The sequence below is a fragment of the Sorex fumeus genome, unplaced genomic scaffold (assembly GCF_029834395.1).
Source record: "Sorex fumeus unplaced genomic scaffold, SorFum_2.1 ptg000080l, whole genome shotgun sequence".
NCBI lineage: Eukaryota > Metazoa > Chordata > Mammalia > Eulipotyphla > Soricidae > Sorex > Sorex fumeus.
The window spans coordinates 605636-627049 of NW_026606137.1; the positions used below are offsets into that span (position 1 = coordinate 605636).

Here is a 21414-nt window from a genome sequence, read left to right on the forward strand (position 1 = left end):
TACTAATACTCAAATATAAAGAGGCTTTTTCTAGGAACTAAAGAAAGTAGCTACCTAGGTAACAGCATGGGCCTAATGTGGGATTGGACAGCGTATCTTCAGCTTCTATGGGTGAATTTCAAGAGTTTCAAAATATTTCTGATTATTCTTTATTATGTACATTAACGTCTCATTTAGGAAACTAAGCACTAATAATTCAACAGGCACTATGTGATAAAGTTTCACTTACTCACAATACATAACCAAGATCATTATATTGCTTTGTTTTTCTTTGAAACTCTTACAATTCATACACTAAACATTCCAATAATACTATCCATGATTCCATTTTTTTTCCAGCATGGCATCGTTCCCAGTGTTACTGTGCTTCACGGCTGTGTTGTTTCCTTTATTTCCTGCACATGGAAAGGTACGGTCAAGTTAAAAACCTTTGCAAAATAATTAGGCATCCCTCGGGAGAAGCAAGTTAATAGATAAATTTTCTAAAATAAGCAAAAGTGTAAGGTAGCTAGTATATCTCAAAATATTTAGAAGTTACTCAACGTTTGAACATAATTAGATCTAAGTCTATGCTGAGCACAATAGCAACCCCTAGTTCCATGAGGACATTGAACACTGGAAATAAAATTGAATTTGAAATAAAATTTTTAAATTGAGATTTGCCTACTACTAGAGCAAATGTCAAAGCATAGTGAAATAAAGGGTCAAACTAACTTGTTAATGATTTTGACATTCATTTCTTGCTGAACTATATTTTAAATACAGTTAAAATATTTTACAAATATCAAATCAATATATTTTATTTTCTTCTTTTTTCTAGTGCAACCAAAAGACTAAAATTACATCTTATATTTTAATATTTTAATTTTTAATATCAGTGGACAAGACATGGGATTCCATGCCACAGTGTGGCATGGGTACTTTCCCCTAAGCATCCTGGTCCTTCCTCTTCTTCCTCTCCTCCCCTGTGGGCCCCACCCACACTCCTGGCAGTGTTCACCTGGCATTCAGTCCTGATGGTTGAGTCTGGTTACCAGGGCTACACATGGCAGTATTTGGGGGGGGGCATGTGATTTAGGGGATCATTCACATACTAAATCTTTGCATGACCTTCCTGTCCTTCTGTTTTTATTTTCTTTGAGTGTCAGGGGGTGGGATGGGATGGGGGTGTAGACCATATCTGGCAGGGCTATGATTGCCACCAGCTCAGTTCTTAGGGACCATGTGGGTTGCTGGGGATTGAACCTGGCATTCCATATGCAAAGCATGTGCCCCAGCCCTTTGAACTATTTTTATTATTTTTTAAAATTATTTTAAAAATACTTTTGCAGACCCACTCCGTTCCAGAAACCTTAGTTGCTGGGCCCCTGGCTTCCTCTGTTCTTTGAATCCTTTGGCATTTATCAATCGAATCTAATCCATTCATTTTCCTCTGCCATATGCCACCTTGGGTTCTTATTGAATTTTCCTGGAGAAGAGATTTTTTTGTTCCAACTATATTATAAGAGCAAGGATCATTTCTTGCCAGTCTTTTTATTTTATTTTTATTTATTTATTTTTGCCCCTGCAACATCAATATCAACCCCTTAATATATAATTCAATTGGGCTGGAGTGATAGCACAGTGGTAGTGCGTTTGCCTTTCATGCGGTTGGCCCGGCCAACCCGAGTTTGATTCCTCCGCCCCTCTCAGAGAGTCCGGCAAGCTACCGAGGGTATATCACCCACATGGCAAATCCTGACAAGTTCCCCATGATGTATTCGATATGCCAAACACAGTTACAACAAAATCTCACGATGGAGACATTACTGGCCCACTCGAACAAATTGATGAACAACGGGACAACAGTGCTACAGTGCTATTTTAATAAAATTTAGTCTATGGATTTTTTTAAATTGCTAGACATGTTTTCCAAGTAGTAGCACTGTCCTCCCATTGTTCATCGATTTGCTCTAGTGGGCCCAGCCAGGTTTTCCAAGATATTTATTAATTATTTTGTTTTGGGGACCACATCCAGCAGTGCTTGAGAGATGCTCCTGGATTTGCATTGAGGAATAACTCGTGGGGGGCATGGAAGACCATGGGGTGGCGGGGATTGAACCTGGGCCATCTGCGTGCAAGGAAAGCACCCCAGCCACTGTACTCTCATTCTGGCCCCCTTCACTGATGGATTTAAACACTGAAGAAACTCCTCCATTTCAATAGTGGAGGATAGTCACATACTCAACAGGGCCAGTTGCTCAATATGGGCTCTCATTCCTTTAAGCCCTTTCCCTGACTTCGAAACGTCTATATTTTATTTTGAAATTTTAAAAATATTTTATTTATAGTGGAAACCTCCAATTTGTGACACTGTTAATGGTAGGATTTCATGCAATGTTCAACACCACACCCCCCACCAGAGTCCCAACTACCATTCACAGTTGTCTCAGGGTCGTCTTCCTTCCTTCCAAAACGCTGCCCTTGGTTAGCCCAGTTCTGTAGATCATCTATTAGCTTCTATTGTATTTCACCGTTTGTTATGCCCACAATTTTTCTCTATATCCCACCTAGGAGAGAGCTCTTTCTGTATCTGACCTCTCCTGACTGACTTCACTCAGCATGGTACCTTCCAGTTCCATCCACCTGGCAGTAAATAGCATAAAATGCACCTAAGATATTTAGCAAAATATTTTCCATTTCATAGTCCTTTTTTGTGGTTAAGTTGGTATGCATAAGGTGTTCTAATGACTCCTAACACTTGCTTTAATTTTGTTACATGTTTTAACATTTAACTTAGTTAAATGTTAAAGATCCCCAAACAGAAACGACCATTCTATTCAATGATTGGGGGATAGCTCTATCTCGTGATGAGGAAACCTCTGAAAATGAGGCACTTTGATCACTGCTACACGTTTCCACACCACCTTTAACTTTGGACACACAAACCAGACCAGAGAATTAGATACACGGTTAACCTCATTTGACACTCAGAAGTGCAGTCATTATACCATAATCCAATTCTCAATCAGATACAGTTTGTTACCTTTAGCTTCATTCAACTCCTATGCCATATTTTTTTACACTGTTTAAACATCACGGTTTACAAAGTTGTTCATAATACCGTTGCTGTGGTCTTTTGATTGTCCAACAGTAGTTCCACCACCTGAGTGACGTTTCCTCCACCGTTGGACCCATTTTCCCAACTATCCCCTAAGCCTGCCCCCTCAGCAGGAATACACTGATTTGTTTTATATTACTTGTTAGGACCAAATTGTTTTAGGAATTATCAAACATCCTTTAGTAAAGGAAAATTTGTGAAAACTATTATATTTCACCATGGGTTGTTAAATCTTTGTCTGAGGATTTCTTAAGCTATTCATTACGGTTTGAGCCTTCCGTGTTATTGCTTCTGTTTGTTGAGTTTAATTGGCTTCTACATGACTTTCTCACCTAATTGGGTATATTTTGACTGGAACTTCAGTACCGTATGCATGTAGCTGTGGGGTCCAGAAATTTCAGGATCTGTAGAACAAGGATGAATCTATAGAGATTCTTAAGTGAAGACATGGAGTTAGGCTAGAGATCCTTGGTATGATGGCAGCAGTGGCGTGTGGGTGCAGCTGCCAGGGCTTTCGTAGGGCAGGAACTTGGTCCACCCCTGCCTGAGGGTGCTCCAGAGTTTTCAGCCAAAGGGACAGGTGTGCCCTGAACTGCCCCCATTCTGAGAAGATTCCATGATTCTCAATCAAACATCAGGTTCCTATGCAATTTTCACATCTTCATTCTTTCCTTCAGATTTCTTCTCATGGCAGTTTTCCATCGTCTATTGCCACTCTAGTCCAAATCCTGATATTTATTTATAAACTTTCAAAATGCTATTCAGACCATTTTTTTCTGAAACATTTTCTGAACTCAGTGAAAAATAATTAATCCCCCCCTTTACTGTATCTAGCACATCTCACTTATCATTTTTATAGTCATCTGGTAATATAATAATTTATGGCATTTTATCTATGCAATATAAACAATTTATTTCAATATTTTGATTTATTTGGGGGTTTCCCCCAGCAGTGATCAGGGCTTGCTCCTGGCTCTGCAGCCAGGGATCACTCCTGGCAGTGCTCAGGAGGCCATATAGGGTGCCAGGATAGAATCCTGGTCAACTGTATACAAGGCAACATAGTACCTGCTTTATTATATCATGTCTTGAATGCAGAAATGTAGACTTATGAAAGGGTACTTGGAATCCATATTTGATCCATTTTATTCTCACAAGTCATCACACTTTTCCTATTGCCAACAAAATACTTTAGAGAAGCTCTTTTTTTTTACCAAAAAGACATTGTCTTCAGTAAATTTTGGTCTGCAAAACAAGATGGGTAAGATAAAGACTATTACTCCCCTTTTGCAGGGACCAAATTTTGATATGCACTGAAATGAAACCCTTTTAAACTTGTTTTTGAGGCTCAACAGGAAATACCCAGGAATGCTATTTTATGCTTTAATATAATGCAGAGACTGGCCACAGCTAAAACTTGACATATATCTTCTTTCCCATTTAGAAACATTGACTGGAAATGAGCTCATTTTGGATCCAATTCTAATCACCAGTATTCCATTCTTTAAGAATATGCAAACAGGAAGGAAAAATCAAAGCATTAATATATAGTGTCAATAAATGTGTAGTCAGACCTGCTTGAAATACATAAAGAATTTTACATTAACTGTATTAGGAGAGGAGATTATAGCCATTTTCAAGATATCAGGGTAAAATAGACAAAGGATACTGTCTATTTTGCCTTCTACTTTGAAATCTTGTCATGCCCACATACAGCACTGTATTCTTGTGTAAATTTTAGTCCATCAAATTTCTTTGTTCTTAAGTAAATAATTCATACCCCTCCTGGCCTACAACGGTCTTCCTCCTTTCCCCACAGACCATCAAAGATAAACCAAAGATATCAGAGTTGATTTAATGTGTTATTGGTTATATTTTTGACACTAACTAAAAGAAGTCAACAATAGCCATTAATTTGATGACTTTGCAACATCCAAATTGCCTTGGAGGTATTGGAATAACTGTCTTTAGAGAAATTTTATAAAAATCTACCCACTATATGTAGAATCACATGCTACAGTGTGGACTAACCATTCTCCCTGTAATACAGACTTCATGTCAGATCTTCAACTCTACGTTGAATCTTGACCTCTAACCTTAATGTGCCCTGCTTGAGAATGAATGTCAATATTTCTTTGGTCATTTTGTGTTTTTTTTTTTAAATCACATTAAATGTTCCCTTGAACATAGAAATTGGCACTTGTCTCAGAGTAGTTTCTAATTTGTCAAATCATAAATTTCTTCCCACTGTCAAAACACCACACTGCCACATTTCTATTATCATAATTTTGGAACAGATTCATTGATAATGCCTAACTCATATTGACTAAAACCAAATGCCTTATAAAAGTATTCATTTTAAGCCCTTTAACGAATTAGTCATGCATATGATTTTTAGAAATGTTTCTTTAATTTAATTTTACATCTCTTTAGGACGAGTCTATTGATTCACTGTCAACCTTTCAAAAAAAAATCCAAAAAGAGATTATAGACAAACACAATGCGCTTAGAAGATCAGTCTCTCCAACTGCCAGCAACATGCTAAAAATGGTAAGAGGAAGTAATGGAAGACTGCTATTGATGAGCATGGATAAGAGGAGGGAGGTGGGTGGTATGGAACAGCCCGGAAAAGAGCAGGTAGCTGGTAACTGGTGTCTCATGGAACCACTGTGGCTCACAAATTTCTGACTCTATCATGCTACTTAAAGGTAAAGGTAAAGGCCCTCCCGTTGATCGTTGATTTGCTCGAGCGGGCCCAGTAACGTCTCCATTGGAGACTTTGTTGTTACTGTGCCTGGCATATCGAATACTCTTGGTAGCTTGCCGGGCTCTCCGAGAGGGGCGGAAGAATCGAACTCGGGTTGGGCATGTTGGCCGCTTGTAAGGCGAACGCCCTACCGCTGTGCTATCGCTCCAGCCCCTTGGGTTGTGTTTTTATATTGAGCCAGTCAGAAAACCTAAATATCGTTCACAATAATTAAAAAACCTATAAAAGGTATGAGACAAAGGAGAATAATCTGCCAGAATTGATTCTCTTCATATCAATTTTTCAGAATTTTATATATTTGTGGATAGAATTTCTCTTCCCAGAAAACAGAGGCATACAATTTCAGAATATCCATGGTTCTTCTGAAGGCCCTCAAGGAACCCTGATTTAAGACCCTTGTTTTGAATTACGCATATGCTTCCTGACCTGGATTAATTGATTTCTGACAACATTTCACTGGGCCTTTCCTATTTGTTTTGATATAAAACAATTTTGTAATAAATTCCCAAGAACATAGACTACTTTTCCCAAATGCTTTCTGTGCTGCCATATCTACAATATCGTTAACATCATCCCTGCTATCAACATTTACTCCCACTGGACTCAACATCGTACCCTAGACTTTCCTATGATTTTTGTTGCTAGAAAGAAAAAAATCCAAGTTTTATCTACTCAAAGCTTAAAGAAAAATTTTGTAAAGGAATAGAGTAACACTCCCCCAAATTGGCTTACATTTGCAAATTTTATCAAATACATACATTAAAACACAATCTAAGGTACCTTACCATAACCTTGGAAATGCCAGTCAAGTGAAGGCTCAATGCTCAATTCCCTTAAGACAAAGTAAACTACATAATTTCACTTAATAATAATTAAAGAGTTAGTCTTATTCACAAGACTCTTGGAAGAATTAAATAGGAAGAATTAAAACAAAACTTTCAAGCATCAAACAAGAAGCCATTGCTTTTCTGATGACTATCGCTTCTAATCTAATATCATGAAGACCCTATAGAAAAAAATGTATGGTATTACTTACAACATTTATACTTTTTTTCTCCCCAAAAAAAAGATCACTTGTTCTTAAAAATACTCAGTATAAATACAAGTGAACTGGTAATGAAGTATGTCTGATGACTAAAATAAGAAATATAATCTCAAAACCTTCCTGTTTATCAATATTTACTTTAGCACTTGATCACTTGACATCCCTTTACTCATCAATGTGCTTGAACGAGTGCCAGTATTGTCTCCCTTTGCCCCTGCTGCGTGCTAGTGTAGCCCAGTGGCGTCTGCTCATTCTAGGAACATGAAGGAACTCAAACCCTCCATCAGGGTCTTGATGAAGAAGTCTGACCATCTCATAGGTGGGTGGCCATGCAATCTCTTGATGTCCCATGGAATCCAGTCAGTAATGGCTCTAGTCCAGCAGTCATCTCCAAATCTAATTACATGTTCGGCCCATCTGATTTTCAATGCTTTGGCAAACGACACAGCGTCCCTAATTCTTGACTGCCCACGGAGGTCAGAACTGCGGATTCTTTCTCTCACTTGAGTGAAGTGTGATACTACAAGCATAGCTCTTTCAATTCCTTTTTGGGACGCCGAATCTAAATGCTGGACATGGGAGACTCCCGTTGAATGGTTCCACAATGAAAATGACCACATCATATTCGACGGCTTTGCCTGACCGATGTCACTGTTGTCCCAAAATTCCAAATGGGATCAGACTACCATCTCCTTTGTACAAAATTTTACTTCATAGTGTAGGGAGAAAGGGCTGCAAAGTTTAAGAAGAGAACTCCCAGAATGACCTTCAACTGGGAGCTCTTTGGCACTCTTGTGGCAACATGGGAAGATGCCATCATTGACAACATTGACACGAAATACGATTGACTGGTTCAGCACCTCCATGATTGTGCGAAGAATACCTAGAGAGATAGTCACAAAAATATGCCTGTCTTCGAAAACTATTGAGCTCATTTGTCAATGTGGTTTGGTGCAAGCCTCAGGCAACCGCAAGAGAATGTCCGAGCTCACAAAGCAGTGCAGAGAAGCGATCAAGGAAGACCTCAAAGAGAGAAGAGTAGCAGTGCTAGCAGATGCGGCAGAAGCCAGGAAAAGCATTCGCAATGCCCATCTGTCCTTCGCCAACTACATGACCAAGACGACTGCCCTCTGATGTCCTGATGGATCCATGACATCTTCCAGAAGGGAAATGGAGAAGATTATTCATGACTTCTACTCAGATCTTTTCAATAGCCACGTCTACCTGCCCACATACCAAAGTCCGCAGGATGAATATGTTGTTCCCAACATTCTCCCTTCTGAAATCCGACACACCATTTCGTTGGTAAAGAAGTGAACAGCACCTGGTCCAGACAAGGTCAGACCTGAACACTGAAGAACCTGCCATCAGTACTCATCAATACACTGGCTCAGCTCTTCACACTCTACCTGTCTGAAAGCAAGATTCCGTCCCAATGGAAAACCAGCAGGACTGTACTACTGTACAAGAAGGGAGACATCCACAACATTGGCAACCATCAACTGATCTGCTTATTGTCTGTCGACTACAAGCTGTTCATTCAAGTCATCATGAATAGGATTGGCAGAACACTAGATGAAGGACAACCATGGGAGCAGGCCAGGTACCGCAAAGGATTCAGCACAATTGACCATATCCACACAATAACCAAGCTCATTGAGGTTTCTTGGGAGATCAAGATGCCACTTTGTCTAACGTTCATTGATTTAAAGAAGACCTTTGATTCTGTTGAGACTGAAGCCGTCATCAAAGCCCTAGCCAAACAGGGCGTTCAAAGTCAATACATCAGGATCCTCTGTGAGCTATATTATGGATTCACTACCAGGATCTCACCATTCTACAGGGAGGTGATCATTGACGTCAAAAGAGAAGTTTGGCAGGGTGATACCATTTCACCGAAACTCTTCAGTGCCACCCTCGAGAACGTCATGTGACGACTGGAATGGGAAGGAATGGGAGTGAAGATAGACAGTTGGCAGCTACACCACCTCTGCTTCGCTGATGACATCGTTCTATTAACACCAAACACTAGCGGCACAAATGCTGGTCAACTTCGACCGTGATTGTGGCAAGGTTGGACTACAGCTGAATCTCATGAAGACAATGTATATGAAAAATGATCTCATTCCTGACGTTCCATTCGCTCTCAACAGAATGAACATCTCCAAATGCAACAGTTATGTGTACCTAGGTCGAGAAGTCAACATGATGCATGACCTGGCCCCTGAATTGCACAGGAGGAAGATAGCAGCTTGGATTGCCTTCAAGAGCGTCAAAGAAATAGTTAAGAGGATGAAGAACCTCTGGCTTGGGACACAATATTTACTAGTATTACTAAAAGAATTTAAGATTTCTGCATGCTCCTAAAGAGCCCACTAATATTCTAACATGCTTACAATTGCTTAAAAAATATTATCTTGTTACATATTTTATTGTCCAAATAATTAGTAGATGCATGTGTTGAAATTCATAATGACATTAATCATAACTGTTCACATTATGTGTTGAAATTCATAATGACATTAATCATAACTGTTCACTAATCACACTGTTCACTGTGCTTCTTTGTTTATGATTCATTAAATTCATGTCTTTTTTTCCTTGTTCCTTTTAGCAATGGAGTGAAGAAGCAGCAGCTAATGCCCGAAAATGGGCAGATCAATGCACTATGTCACATAGTACAAGAGAATATCGAAGACTCAGTATGTACATTAACAAACATTCATGGAATAAATGAACAAGTAACATAAAAGGGGAATTTTTTGAAGTTGCATTAAGAAACCATTATGAATAACTTTTGATTGGAATATTACTCTTTCAAGTTAAAATATCTAGTGAGAAAGGATTCAGAAGCATCACCTTACACAGGTTGGGTTTTACACACAGTTCTGCCTCCTAAGAAACTCACGAGTGCAGCAGATCCCTGTATCATCTCATCATCATCCTCTCTCTCTCTCTCTCTCTCTCTCATTTGTTCTGTCTTTGTTATTTTTTGAGCCACACCAGTGATGCTCAGGATTGACTGCTGTCTCTGCGCTCAGGGATTGGTTCTGGCAGAGCTCCGTGAACTATATCCAGTGTTAGGGATTAGACCTGGTTCAGCCACATGCAAGAAAGAGCTCCACCCTGTCCTGTTGCACCCACCCCTCTTCTTCTAGTGTTAAGAATACAAAATTGGCTCTCAGGGGTAAAATAATCAATACTGAAGTCTTATGTATCAAATGTATAATTAGATTTTCTGACTTTTAATCCTCTTAATGTCACATATCTTATTTGTGTTTTGGAAACTAGTGTTTGAAAACTCTTTAGTGTTTTAAAGTTTATTGAATTCTTGTCAAACTTCCTTATTTTACTTAAAAATGCCCAGTATTAACTTGACTATTGCTCTTTTCTCTTTAATTTTAATTTCATTTAGTCTGTTATAGGTGCCTAAAATGAATACGATACAAAATTTGACTCCAAACTCAGAAGTCAAAATGTATCCAACCTTTCCATCAAGGAAGACAAAATGACAAGATAAAATATCATGATGTGAATTATTAGATAAAATAACTAAATTATTAAAAATTTCATAGACATAGACAAGCCCAATTTAAAAGTACTAAATAACATTTTAAATGCAGACTGTCAATAATTTTTCCTGTTTTTGTTAATATAATCTGTGAAGAGAGATTCCTATACTCAGTAGAAAACTAAAACAAATGCTATTTTTTTAAATTGAATCACCGTGAGATGTAGTTACAAAGCTTTTGTGATTGAGTTTCAGTTATATAATGTTCCAACACCCATCTTTCTACCAGTATTTTCCACCGCAAATATCTCCTGTATCTTCCTGCCACCACCCACATATAGTATTAATATTACCATCTATTCCATAGATGAAGACACTATGGTATACACACAGTGGAATAGTGCTTAACTGTAAAAAAGATGAAACCATGCAATCCCCAACTGCATGGGTAGCATGCTTAGTGAAGGCCGTGAGAGGGAAATCAATAAATAGAGATGATGTCTCTCATGTGTGGAGTATAAAGACACATAGTAAGGAGATAACAAATGGCCAATGATAATAGACCTTGAGAATTTATCTGCCAAAAGGGTTGGGGGTGAAAGAGGACTTCAAGACATTGGTAGGGGGACACTGACACTATCACTGTTTCTGACAGTCTAAATCCTGGTGCATATTTTCAAATTTTCCTGCTCAATGATAAAATCTTAATTTCTTTCTTCCTCTTGAAGAAGCCAGGTAAGAATAATTTTTAAAAGGATACCTTTTTCTAAGTAGCATGTAGTAAGTAAAACTACATAAATATAAATGTTTAGTTTTTGCAAGGGGTAGGGAATTGCCAAGTAGTACTCAGTGGGCCAGAGTTACGACCAACCGTCCACAGTCCACTTGGCTAGAAGGTTCAGTGCATGGGCTAGCAGTGCTGTGCTATTCAGGCCCGTAGTGCTGGGGCACCGTGGCACCCTCTGCACTGCACCAGGGTTACACCCATTGGTGCTCTGAAGACCATGTTGTTCCAGAGTAGTATAATGGTCCTGGTACACTCAGGTATCAGCGTCTCAGTGCATGACTGCTGATCTTCTATCTAACATCTACATATAAACTTTAAGCCTTAAAACTACTTTGATATGTTCCTACTCTTTCATGCCTATGACTTAATTTCTTTCACTTTTTTATTCTTTTGGGCCTTTCACATCCTTTCTTTTTGTTCTTTCACAGTTCCGTTTTTTCACTGCTCTGTTTTGTTTTGTTTTGGTTTTGGTTTGTTTTGTTTTTGCTTCTTCTCTTTCTCTCCTTTTATTAATTCTTTGAAGAGAATTTGGCCCATTTGTTATGATTTTCTGATTAAGGCGAGACCCATAAACTCTGAAAATATTGCTTCTCCTGGTTTCTTATTTTATTCTCAGGGATCTTTCATCTAAACGCAAGCTTTTTTTCTTTCAAATTTCATGCAAAATATCACTTCTATATATTTATTCATATATAAGTAGCAAGAAGCGGTCTCTGCTATTAGCAAGTTTATAATACAAAATAGCAAAATAGGGATACATTGTAAAGAAGGAGTTTACTGGATCAATAGTTAAGTCAGGGTTAGTTGACAATAAAGCAAAATCAACTCACTACTTGAAATTTTCCTTTTTTCCAGATCTTTTGTGTTGAGATGATCAGTCTTCTATTTGATTTATAGCTATCAAAGAATTCAGTTAGTGTGAACAAATATAGTATAATAGTAAATATATTGTCTTATTCCTACTTTGGACAAACTTGCAGGCTATCGAATGTAGCCTGCCCACAGGGCAGAGTCTGGCAAACTCCCCGTGGCGTACCAAATATGCCAAACACCAGTAACAATGATGGGTCTCATTCTCCTAAAGAGCCGTGAATATAATCTCAGGGCTAGGATGAAGGAGACGTTACTGGGGCCTGCTCGAGGCAATCGACGAATAACAGGATGATGAAAGTATAATAGATATCAATTTATAATAACAATGTATGTCTGCATTTGTATACATTTATATAACACAAATTACTTCTTTAAAAAAATTAAAGGTTAGAAAATAAGAACATTGTAAAACAAGGTCACCGAGATACAGGTATAAAATTGATAGATGTTGAACTAGAAATTTAGACACATAGATATATGCAGATCAAGGTTAACAAATATTTTATATTTTTCTCATTGGTGATCTTTTTTCTCTTAGATGCAACTAATTGTGGGGAGAATCTCTTTATGTCCAGTGATCCAGCTGCATGGTCAAGTGGAATCCAAGCTTGGTTTGATGAGTCCTCAGATTTTATATATGGGAAAGGGGCAAAGACTAGACAGGCAGTTATTGGACATTACACACAGGTAAGGAAAAAAATTAAACCATCTTCTATAAATATCCTGAACAATTTTTTTCCAAACTGTTTCCAGTGTTGAATGTGGGAGAAGAGTTTTCGTTCTCAAAATCCTACAGACTCTTGCTAGAGAAACATGCTCTTTTTTTCTCATAATCTAAATAATGTACATAGAAAGGCAATATTTTTTTAAAGACTTGATTTTACAATAATATTATTTACTAGGTAATGGATCACTTTTACCATTTTTTACTTATTGCTTGAAATGGACATCTACGACTTCTCATATGATATTTATTAAATAATAAACTAAATGCATCCATGAGCATAAAGAAACAAAATGTATTAGTGTCATTCTTTATGACGTGTGTATTTTATAACTTTTTAATACTTCCTTATTTGTTATGAATATTTATCTCTCCTCTTATGTAAATGCAGGTTGTTTGGTACTCATCTTCACTTGTTGGATGTGCAGTTTCCTACTGTCCAGATGCATACCTAAAATATTACTACGTTTGCCAATACTGTCCTGCGTAAGTATACTTAGGAGTTTTGTGTCAGTAATCTACTAGCAATTTACAATTTTTATGATATCAGTAGATAAACCAGATAAAAATTATATTGATTAACTCCATAGATAATGCAGAGAAACATTATGACATCTTGCATGCCGTAACGAGGATTTGATCGCTGACACCACACATGGTTCGCTGGTCCCTGCCAGGAGTGATCCCTGAGAACAAAATCAAAAATAACCCTGAGCACTGCCTGGAGCAATCTCAAAGCAAAACTATTTTAAAGTGATATTTAGTAAATTATGGAAGTCTTTGAATATCTTCCAAAACTGAGGCCAACTACTCAGGAAGAATATCACTTCTTCATTTCGAATACAATATTCTGAACCTTCTTTTCTTCACCTCATATTTAAAACAATTTGCTTTTCCTTTACGTTGCCTTTCCCAAAACTCAAGGTTTCCCAATATCCAATTGGTATATGTGGTGTATTTCCCTAGGTCTGGAATTGTTGGTGGGAACTTTGACCTTACACTGAAAAGTGAGTTTTTATGATTAGGCTAAGTGAGAGAGCAAATGGGAAATGACATTTAAATGATTACAGCCCTTTCTACTTCAAATGTTTCTGCTCCTGTTTATCTAAAAATGCCCTCTTAACACCATTAAATGATTAAATCTCAGATTTCAAACTTTTGCCAATCAAGATACCTTTCAATTTGTCAGAAATGGGAAATATTATTATAAGCATTTTTCCTCATAATTTATCACATGGGCAGGCACATACTCTATATAGAAATTATCCAACTGAATCCTAATTTATAATAAGAAACACTCCCCTTCCTAAAAGAATATGTTTGAGTTACACTTATGTGTACACACACACACACACACACACACACACACACACACACCATGGATATTGAAGATAGATTCACAATGTTTTTCTTGGTCTTGAGACATAGTAAGACAGGTGAGGTTCTAGCCTTTCGCAGTGCTTGCCTTGTAGGTGTAGTAACCCTAGCCCTACTGACCAAATGTTCCTCTTCCTTTGAATTTTAAATTCTTATTTGGAACAGTCATCTACTCTACTGTTAATAATATTCAGATATACAATGTTCCAGCACCATGCCAACCACCAAATTGTCAAGGTCCTCTGCTCCCTAATATTTGAATTTTTTGTTTTTCCTTTCGGGACACACCAGGCTGTGCCCAGAGTTTGCCTCCCTGTGCCAGGAGGCTCTGTACACAGGGATCACTCCTGGTGGTGCTAACAGGACTATATGGGATGCCCGTGACTAAACCTGGGTTAGATGCATGCAAGAAAAAGCGCCTTATCCACTGTACTATCGCTCGAACACCAATCCCCAATGTTTGAAACACCTCATGACTGGAGGGAAAATTTTCCTCACAAACCAAGCTTTCTCTATGATCTACATTTGAGGCTGTAGAGAACTCAAATGAAGTAGAGCTTCAATTTGAGAGGTATGATCTTTAGAGGAAAGACTTCCTGGGATACTTTGCAGGAACCTTATCTGTCCTACTATCTCTCTGTTTCAAGAGAAGTATTCTGAAGCTATCTCTAGTATGTCCAGGAGAAAGGTCCTAGGAAAATGTATCCAAGCTCAATGATACAGATAGAGAAGCTACTGAACCAGTCATCTGAAGGGACAGTTAAGAGAGAAAAAGAGAGAAATCCAGGGGTGAGACAGTTTATTTCACAAGTTTTCAAGAGCTCACAATTACTGCTATATTCTGTGCCAAGATCCAAGTTTCCAATGCATTAATTTGCCCATTTGGAGAAAACACCCTGGAAATGGGCTGGAGCGATCACACAGCAGGTAGGGCATTTGCCTTGCAAACGGCTGGCCGGGGTTCGATTCCTCCGCCCCTCTCGGAGTCCCCGGCAAGTTAGCAAGAGTATGCTATCCGCACGGCAGAGCCTGGCAAGCTCCCTGTGGCGTATTCGACATGCCAAAAACGGTAACAAGTCTCACATTGGAGAGGTTACTGGTGCCCGCTTGAGCAAATCGATGAACAATGGGAGGACAGAGCTACAGTGCGTATTAGGAAACAGTGACAGAAAGGATCTAGGAGGTGCAGGCAAGTTTCTCTGTGAAACTAATCTGGAGATTAGTCTTAACAGAATGTTTTTTCTAACTGATATTCCTAGATTGGGTAAACATAGAAACCCCATACACACACCACCTGAGACATGAAAAAATTTTCCTACGTATACTTGCCTCTCCCAAACACAAACACTATTGAAATCCACTGTCTCCATCTGGAAGTCAAAAATCTACCTATAATTTACTTTCCCTGGAATAAAGTATAGAAGTTAATACATTCTACATTTGAAGTTATAATTTACTAATTCATAAAATATTTTCCATACTACACTTGTTTTATTCTCAGGAACGTCTCCTGACTCTTACTGGGATATGCTTTGCCCATAATCAGTATCAGGGATGTGCCACCTTAGCAAACTGACCAAGTCTACTTGGAAAATGAAGACCGTTGCCATAGTGAAATACATTCGGGAAATTTTAGACTTTAAATCAGAACCCACAAAATGAGTGAATACGTGAATTATTCTCTGACTTTGTATGTTATTTAAGTACACTTGGGGAGAATGTTAGTCTTTCAGTTGTATAACTTAAAACATTTATTCAAGAAAGTGTGTGGGATGGATGATAGTCTTAGAATAACTCCATCCATTTTTGATTGTGTAAAAACATTATGATTCAAAATGTTTCCTTTTTATTTTCAATTTCAGAGGTAACTTACAGAGCAAAATCAATGTTCCTTACCTCAGCGGACCACCTTGTGCTGCCTGCCCTAATGATTGTGACAATGGTCTATGCAGTAAGTTGGAACTCATTTGTTAATATCAAAAAAAATTTTAAAGACATAATATCTTAAGAATTATGAAATCTGAACATAACCTCTTAGGCAATGTCTTTGTTGTATGTTTAAGTGAGCCCTTTATATTTTTTAGAATATAGATATGCTTTGCAATGAAAAGCACAGATAAGACCAGAGAAATAGTTCAAAGGGCTAAAGTATACTTTGCTTGTGGGAGACCCAGGTCCAATTTCTGGCACCTCATGATCCTCTGAGCATCACCATGAAACCCCAGAGCACTGTGAACAAAACCAGGAGCAGCGCTCAAGCACTACTGGTGGTCTTCTCTAATAAGCAGTAGTGCTCAAGGGCCATATGGTTCCAGGATCTCACTAAATTCCTGACACATTCAAGACATATGCTCTAGACCCCTGAATAATTTCAGTCTTCTCTCCAACTCAGAATAATAAATTTAATTTAAAATTTGGTGGATTTATGTCCAATGCTAGATATTCACAAGGAAATGGTCGAGTCATGGTGATTTTTGCATATTTATACATTCACATCAGTGCCTTCTATATGATATCTTATTCATGAAAGTAAGACTAGTTACATTAGAGTCTAGGAAAAGTGTCCAATATCACTTTTTACAATGATGGAAGTGTTGACTACAGTGCTCTGAAAAGTAACCCCTAAACACATTAGCTTTAGAGCACTTGGAATGCAACTGAAATCACTTAGTCCCTGCATTTTAAATTTGATTTCATTTTAAGATGTTTAAATTTAAACAACCACATGGTTGCCAGTGTCTGTCATTTTTGATATTTTAAAGAAATTATTTTAAATACATATTATTCTATTTTCTGAGTTAACTGACTAATTTAGAAAAGCAAGTAATAGAAAACCAGTGAGTTTGACTAAAAGAAGCAATGTGTCCCTCAAGAAACAGTCATCCTGAGTAAAAAGGTGTCAACTGGTTTGATCAGTTCCTTCCTATCCATTCACATTGAATTTGTTTGTGCTCATTGCTGCCCCAGGTAAATGAGAATAAAATGACCGATTTCTTTCTTTTTTTTATTTTTATTTCAGCCAACAGCTGCATGTATCAAGATTATTATGCTAACTGTAAAAGTTTGGTGTCTGCAATGGGTTGCGAACATAAAATCACCAAGGACAAATGCAGGGCCTCCTGCGAGTGCAAAGACAAGATTTATTAATATTTCAGCACAGACTGAACAGAGAAACATCATCTGCTTATATTTGACATTTACTAGCAAGGAAATTATTATCATGCTAGTGACATGTTTGATTCTAAACCGTAATTTTTTCACCTGGGATCCATTTCAATCTATAGAAATATTCCCTTAAAATGTTAAAATATATAATCTATGATTAATCACTTTGGATTGTGTTACAAACTTGTTGATTAAAGTTTAATGAATTGAGTTCTGTTGGGAATTTTGGAAGTTGTATTCTTTTGTCGTTATTTTTGTTTGTTTGGGGCCACAGTCAACAGTGCTCAGGCTCCTTCCTTGTTCTGTGCTGGCAAGCTCGGAGAACCATATGGGGAGCGGGAGTTCAAACCCAGCACCCGACCTGCTGTTCTTAGAAGGTTGTATTCTTATGACTAGAACCAATCACTGAAATTGAGAATCATACTTCTAAAACAAAACGTCCAAAGAGAAAAGTGAAATATCACTGGTACATGACCCCTTCTTTCCTACCTCCACTTCCTGGTTAATCACAGTCACAGTCCTCCCGTTGATCATCGATTTTGCTCAAGCGGGCCCAGTAACGTCTCCATTGCGAAACTTGATGTTACTGTGTTTGGCATATCGAATACGTCATGGGGAGCTTCCCTGGCTTTGCCGTGCGGGCGAGATACTCTCGGTAGCTTGCCGGGCTCTCCGAGAGGGGCGGAGGAATCCAACTCGGGTCGGCCATGTTGGCTGTGTGCAAGGCAAACGCCTTACCGCTGTGCTATCGCTCCAGTCTGGTTAATACCTTTAAAAAAATGTTCACACAGATAAAAATCAATTATCTTTCATTTTTCCTCTAACGTTTACTCTTCTTCCACTCTTTAATGCCCATCCTTACAATTAAGGTGAATTAACTCTTCCTAACCCAAGCCTTCATTTTGCAGTTCAGTAAGAAATTTTAATTATCTACATAAATTGTATAATAGAATATTATTATACCTTCTTTTTTTCCACTCCCACTTCCTCCAACCTCTCATAGCTATGTTTTTTTTTAATGTAGAAGTATTGCTGTTTATTTAGCCGTTGATTAGGCTGATGATTTGGGCATGAACTCCACCTTATTTTTTTTTCCTTTTTATAAATTTACTTATTGACTCACCACGAGAGCAGTTACAAAGCTTTCGGGTTTAAGTCTCGGTCATACAATGATGAAAGACCCATCCCTTCACCAGTGCCCATTTTCTACCACCAAAACCCCCAGTATACATTCCCATCCCACATTCTCCCCCTACCTGTGGGACAGTTGATTTCCACATTACTCTCTCTACTTTGATTACATTCATATTTCGACCCCAGATCCACTATTATTATTTGACATTTTACCCCAACACTCAGATCTGCCAAAAAGGTAACCAGGGACAATTTGTTTTCTATTGCTGATTATGAAAAACATATGATGTTGTGCGGCTGCTGTAGTAGTCACATGATTTTGGAATTCTGAAATTTTAACAGTTAAATCTGGAAGGATTTCTGCTAAAACCTGCTGGGTTCCAAGATTTGTTCCTGAGTCTTTGGGATCATGGCCATTAAGCAGCTTGATCAGGAGCCACAGAGACTGATCGTGGGCGGCGACCCAGGGTCTCGTTGGGGAGAGGAGGAAAGGGCCGGTTCCATCCCGATCCCATGAGGCCCCGCGTGTCTCATCACTGAGGGCCCAAACCTGACCGTCCAATGGCTTCTGGAGGATAGCGGCCACCGAGCCACCAAGGGGGAGCATATGGAGGGAACACCCTTTCCCCCCTGGTATAGTCCACCACCGGTAACCTACTGAGGGGACAGGGCGCATTTCTGCCAAAAGCCGCTGGGTTCCAAGATTTGTTTCTGAGTCTCTGGGATCATGGCCGTTAGGCAGCTTGATCAGGAGTCAGTGACTTGGGGTCTCATTGGGGCAGAGAGGAAAGGGTCATAACTATCTCTTCTCTTAGACAAATCTTCCTTAAAGAATTTAATATAGCTAGGCCTGGGAATGTGACCCTGCAGCATAGCCCTTGCCTAGTATGAGACCCTATACCTGGATTTGATCCCAGCACCACAAACTATAATTAATTAATTAATTAATTAATTTAAAAATTATATTGCAGTGTTTGATTTACAAGGTTATTCAATTATTGAGGGGCCAGAGTGATAGTAATGTAGGTAGGGCACTTGCTTTGCACTCAGCCAATCCAGGTTTGGTCCCGGCATCCCATGTGGTCCCCTGAAGTCCCACCAGGAGTGATCCTTAAACACAGAGCCAGGGGGGTAAGCCCTTCACACTCTTAAGTGTGGCAAAACCTCCCCCCCTCAAATAAAACCAAAATAGATTCAATAATTGAGTTTCAAACATACAGATTTCCAACACCAATCCCACACCAGTATCAACTTCCCTTCACCAATCTCCCCAATTTCTCTCTGAACCACCACCCTGCCGCCCTGATAGGAACACTTTTAAGTTTGGTTGTTATAGTTGAAATCTTGTGTTTTCAGTTTTGTTGTTTCTGTGATTCAAATCTATAGATATACCACACCTCTTTAACCACCAGTGTGCCTGAGGCCTGTGCCTCTTGGCCATGTTATCCCCTGCCCATCTCTTTTACTTCCCCCATCAATTAAAAAAAACAACAACAAATAATATATATGTGTATATATTTGACATTTACTAGTATACATATACTATTATGTATGTAAATATATGTATGTATGTATACACACACACACACATACACACACATTCTTCCCTTCAGAAGTTATAACTTACTCCCCTCTTTTTGATTCTGGACTAACATATTAACTCACTCCCCAAAAGTAAAGTATACCAGGGAAACACCAGTTAATTGAAAGTGAAGTCTGGAAAATGCCACCTTAACCAAGTGACTAAAGTCACTATCATTTGTCATGTGGATTGCTGAACCCCTCTCCTATGACTAGAAGAAGAGATTTATCCCTGTGAAATTCTTTCTGTCTGTAACCCAAGACTCATAAGACACGGGGCATGTTCTGCAAACTATCCCTGGATTATGGGATGTTCTGCAAACTCTCTGATCATGCTCTTCAAAACTATCAATGTTGGGGCCAGAGAGATAGTAGAGAAGGTCAGACACTTGCCTTATACTATACCTACACAAATTCCATCCCAGATACACCATACCCACCCCCAAGCTCTGACAGAAGTGATCCCTGAGCACAGAATCAGGAGGAAGCCCTGAGCACGGCTGGATGCTACCTCAACTCCACCACCCCACCCAACCCCCTAAAAAAGCTATCAATATCATGAGCAATATAGAAAATCTAAGAATGCCTTGGAGATCAAACATGACTAAGGAAATATGAAAAGAAAGTACAACGTGGTATTCTAGATAGGATCATAAAACAGAAGAAAAAGGTGTCATTATTAGGAAAATAGGTGAAATCTGAAAAGCATCTGAAGTCTTTTCAATAGTAATATTGATTTCTTCAACTTCAAAAACGTGCCAGAATTATAAGATGAGAAAAATCAGGGAAAGGAAAAGCTGGGTAAAAAGTATATAAAAAATTTCTACATTATCTTAAATTTCTCTAAGTACAGCAAAATAAAAAGTGCATAAAAAACTAAGATAAAAATTGTTGGCTTAATTTGACAGCTCCAAGCCGCTTTATACCTTTCTTCAGATTACCTGGTTTTTCTGACTCTCCCTACCAAGTTTCAGTTCTTCTATTCTCTTATAAAATATTTGGTTTTTTAATGGAACTTTCAGATAAGACTAATGTTTGTATTTCTTCCTAAGATCCATTACCAAGATTCACCAGTAATTTAAAAAATATGAGTAGTTGTGAAGCAAAGGTAAAGGGAGAGAGAAGTCCAAGGGAATCAATACAGATCCCACGTGCTGGCTTTTTAATATATCTCTTAAAGAGGTTCCCAAACTCCTGGAGTGACCCCCAGCCCCACAATGCTCCCCTGGAAATCCACCTTTATAAAAGCACAGAAATAGAAATCTCCTCTCATTTGAGGCTTTTACCAATTCTGGATTGTTCCAGTACCCCAGGAACGCAGGGTATAGCAGTGCTTACTTTGGGAAAGAA

The 21414-nt window shown here is 38.5% G+C and overlaps 1 protein-coding gene across 1 annotated transcript; it reads left to right on the forward strand.

Annotated features, from left to right (window-relative positions):
- The first annotated feature begins 340 nt into the window (after positions 1-340).
- LOC130038820 (cysteine-rich secretory protein 2-like) lies at positions 341-17331 on the forward strand. Its single transcript, XM_056130631.1, has 7 exons — positions 341-409; positions 5534-5650; positions 9527-9614; positions 12622-12770; positions 13199-13293; positions 16047-16135; positions 17204-17331. The coding sequence occupies exons 1-7, from the start codon at positions 341-343 to the stop codon at positions 17329-17331; spliced, it is 735 nt and encodes a 244-aa protein (XP_055986606.1).
- The last annotated feature ends 4083 nt before the right edge of the window (positions 17332-21414 follow it).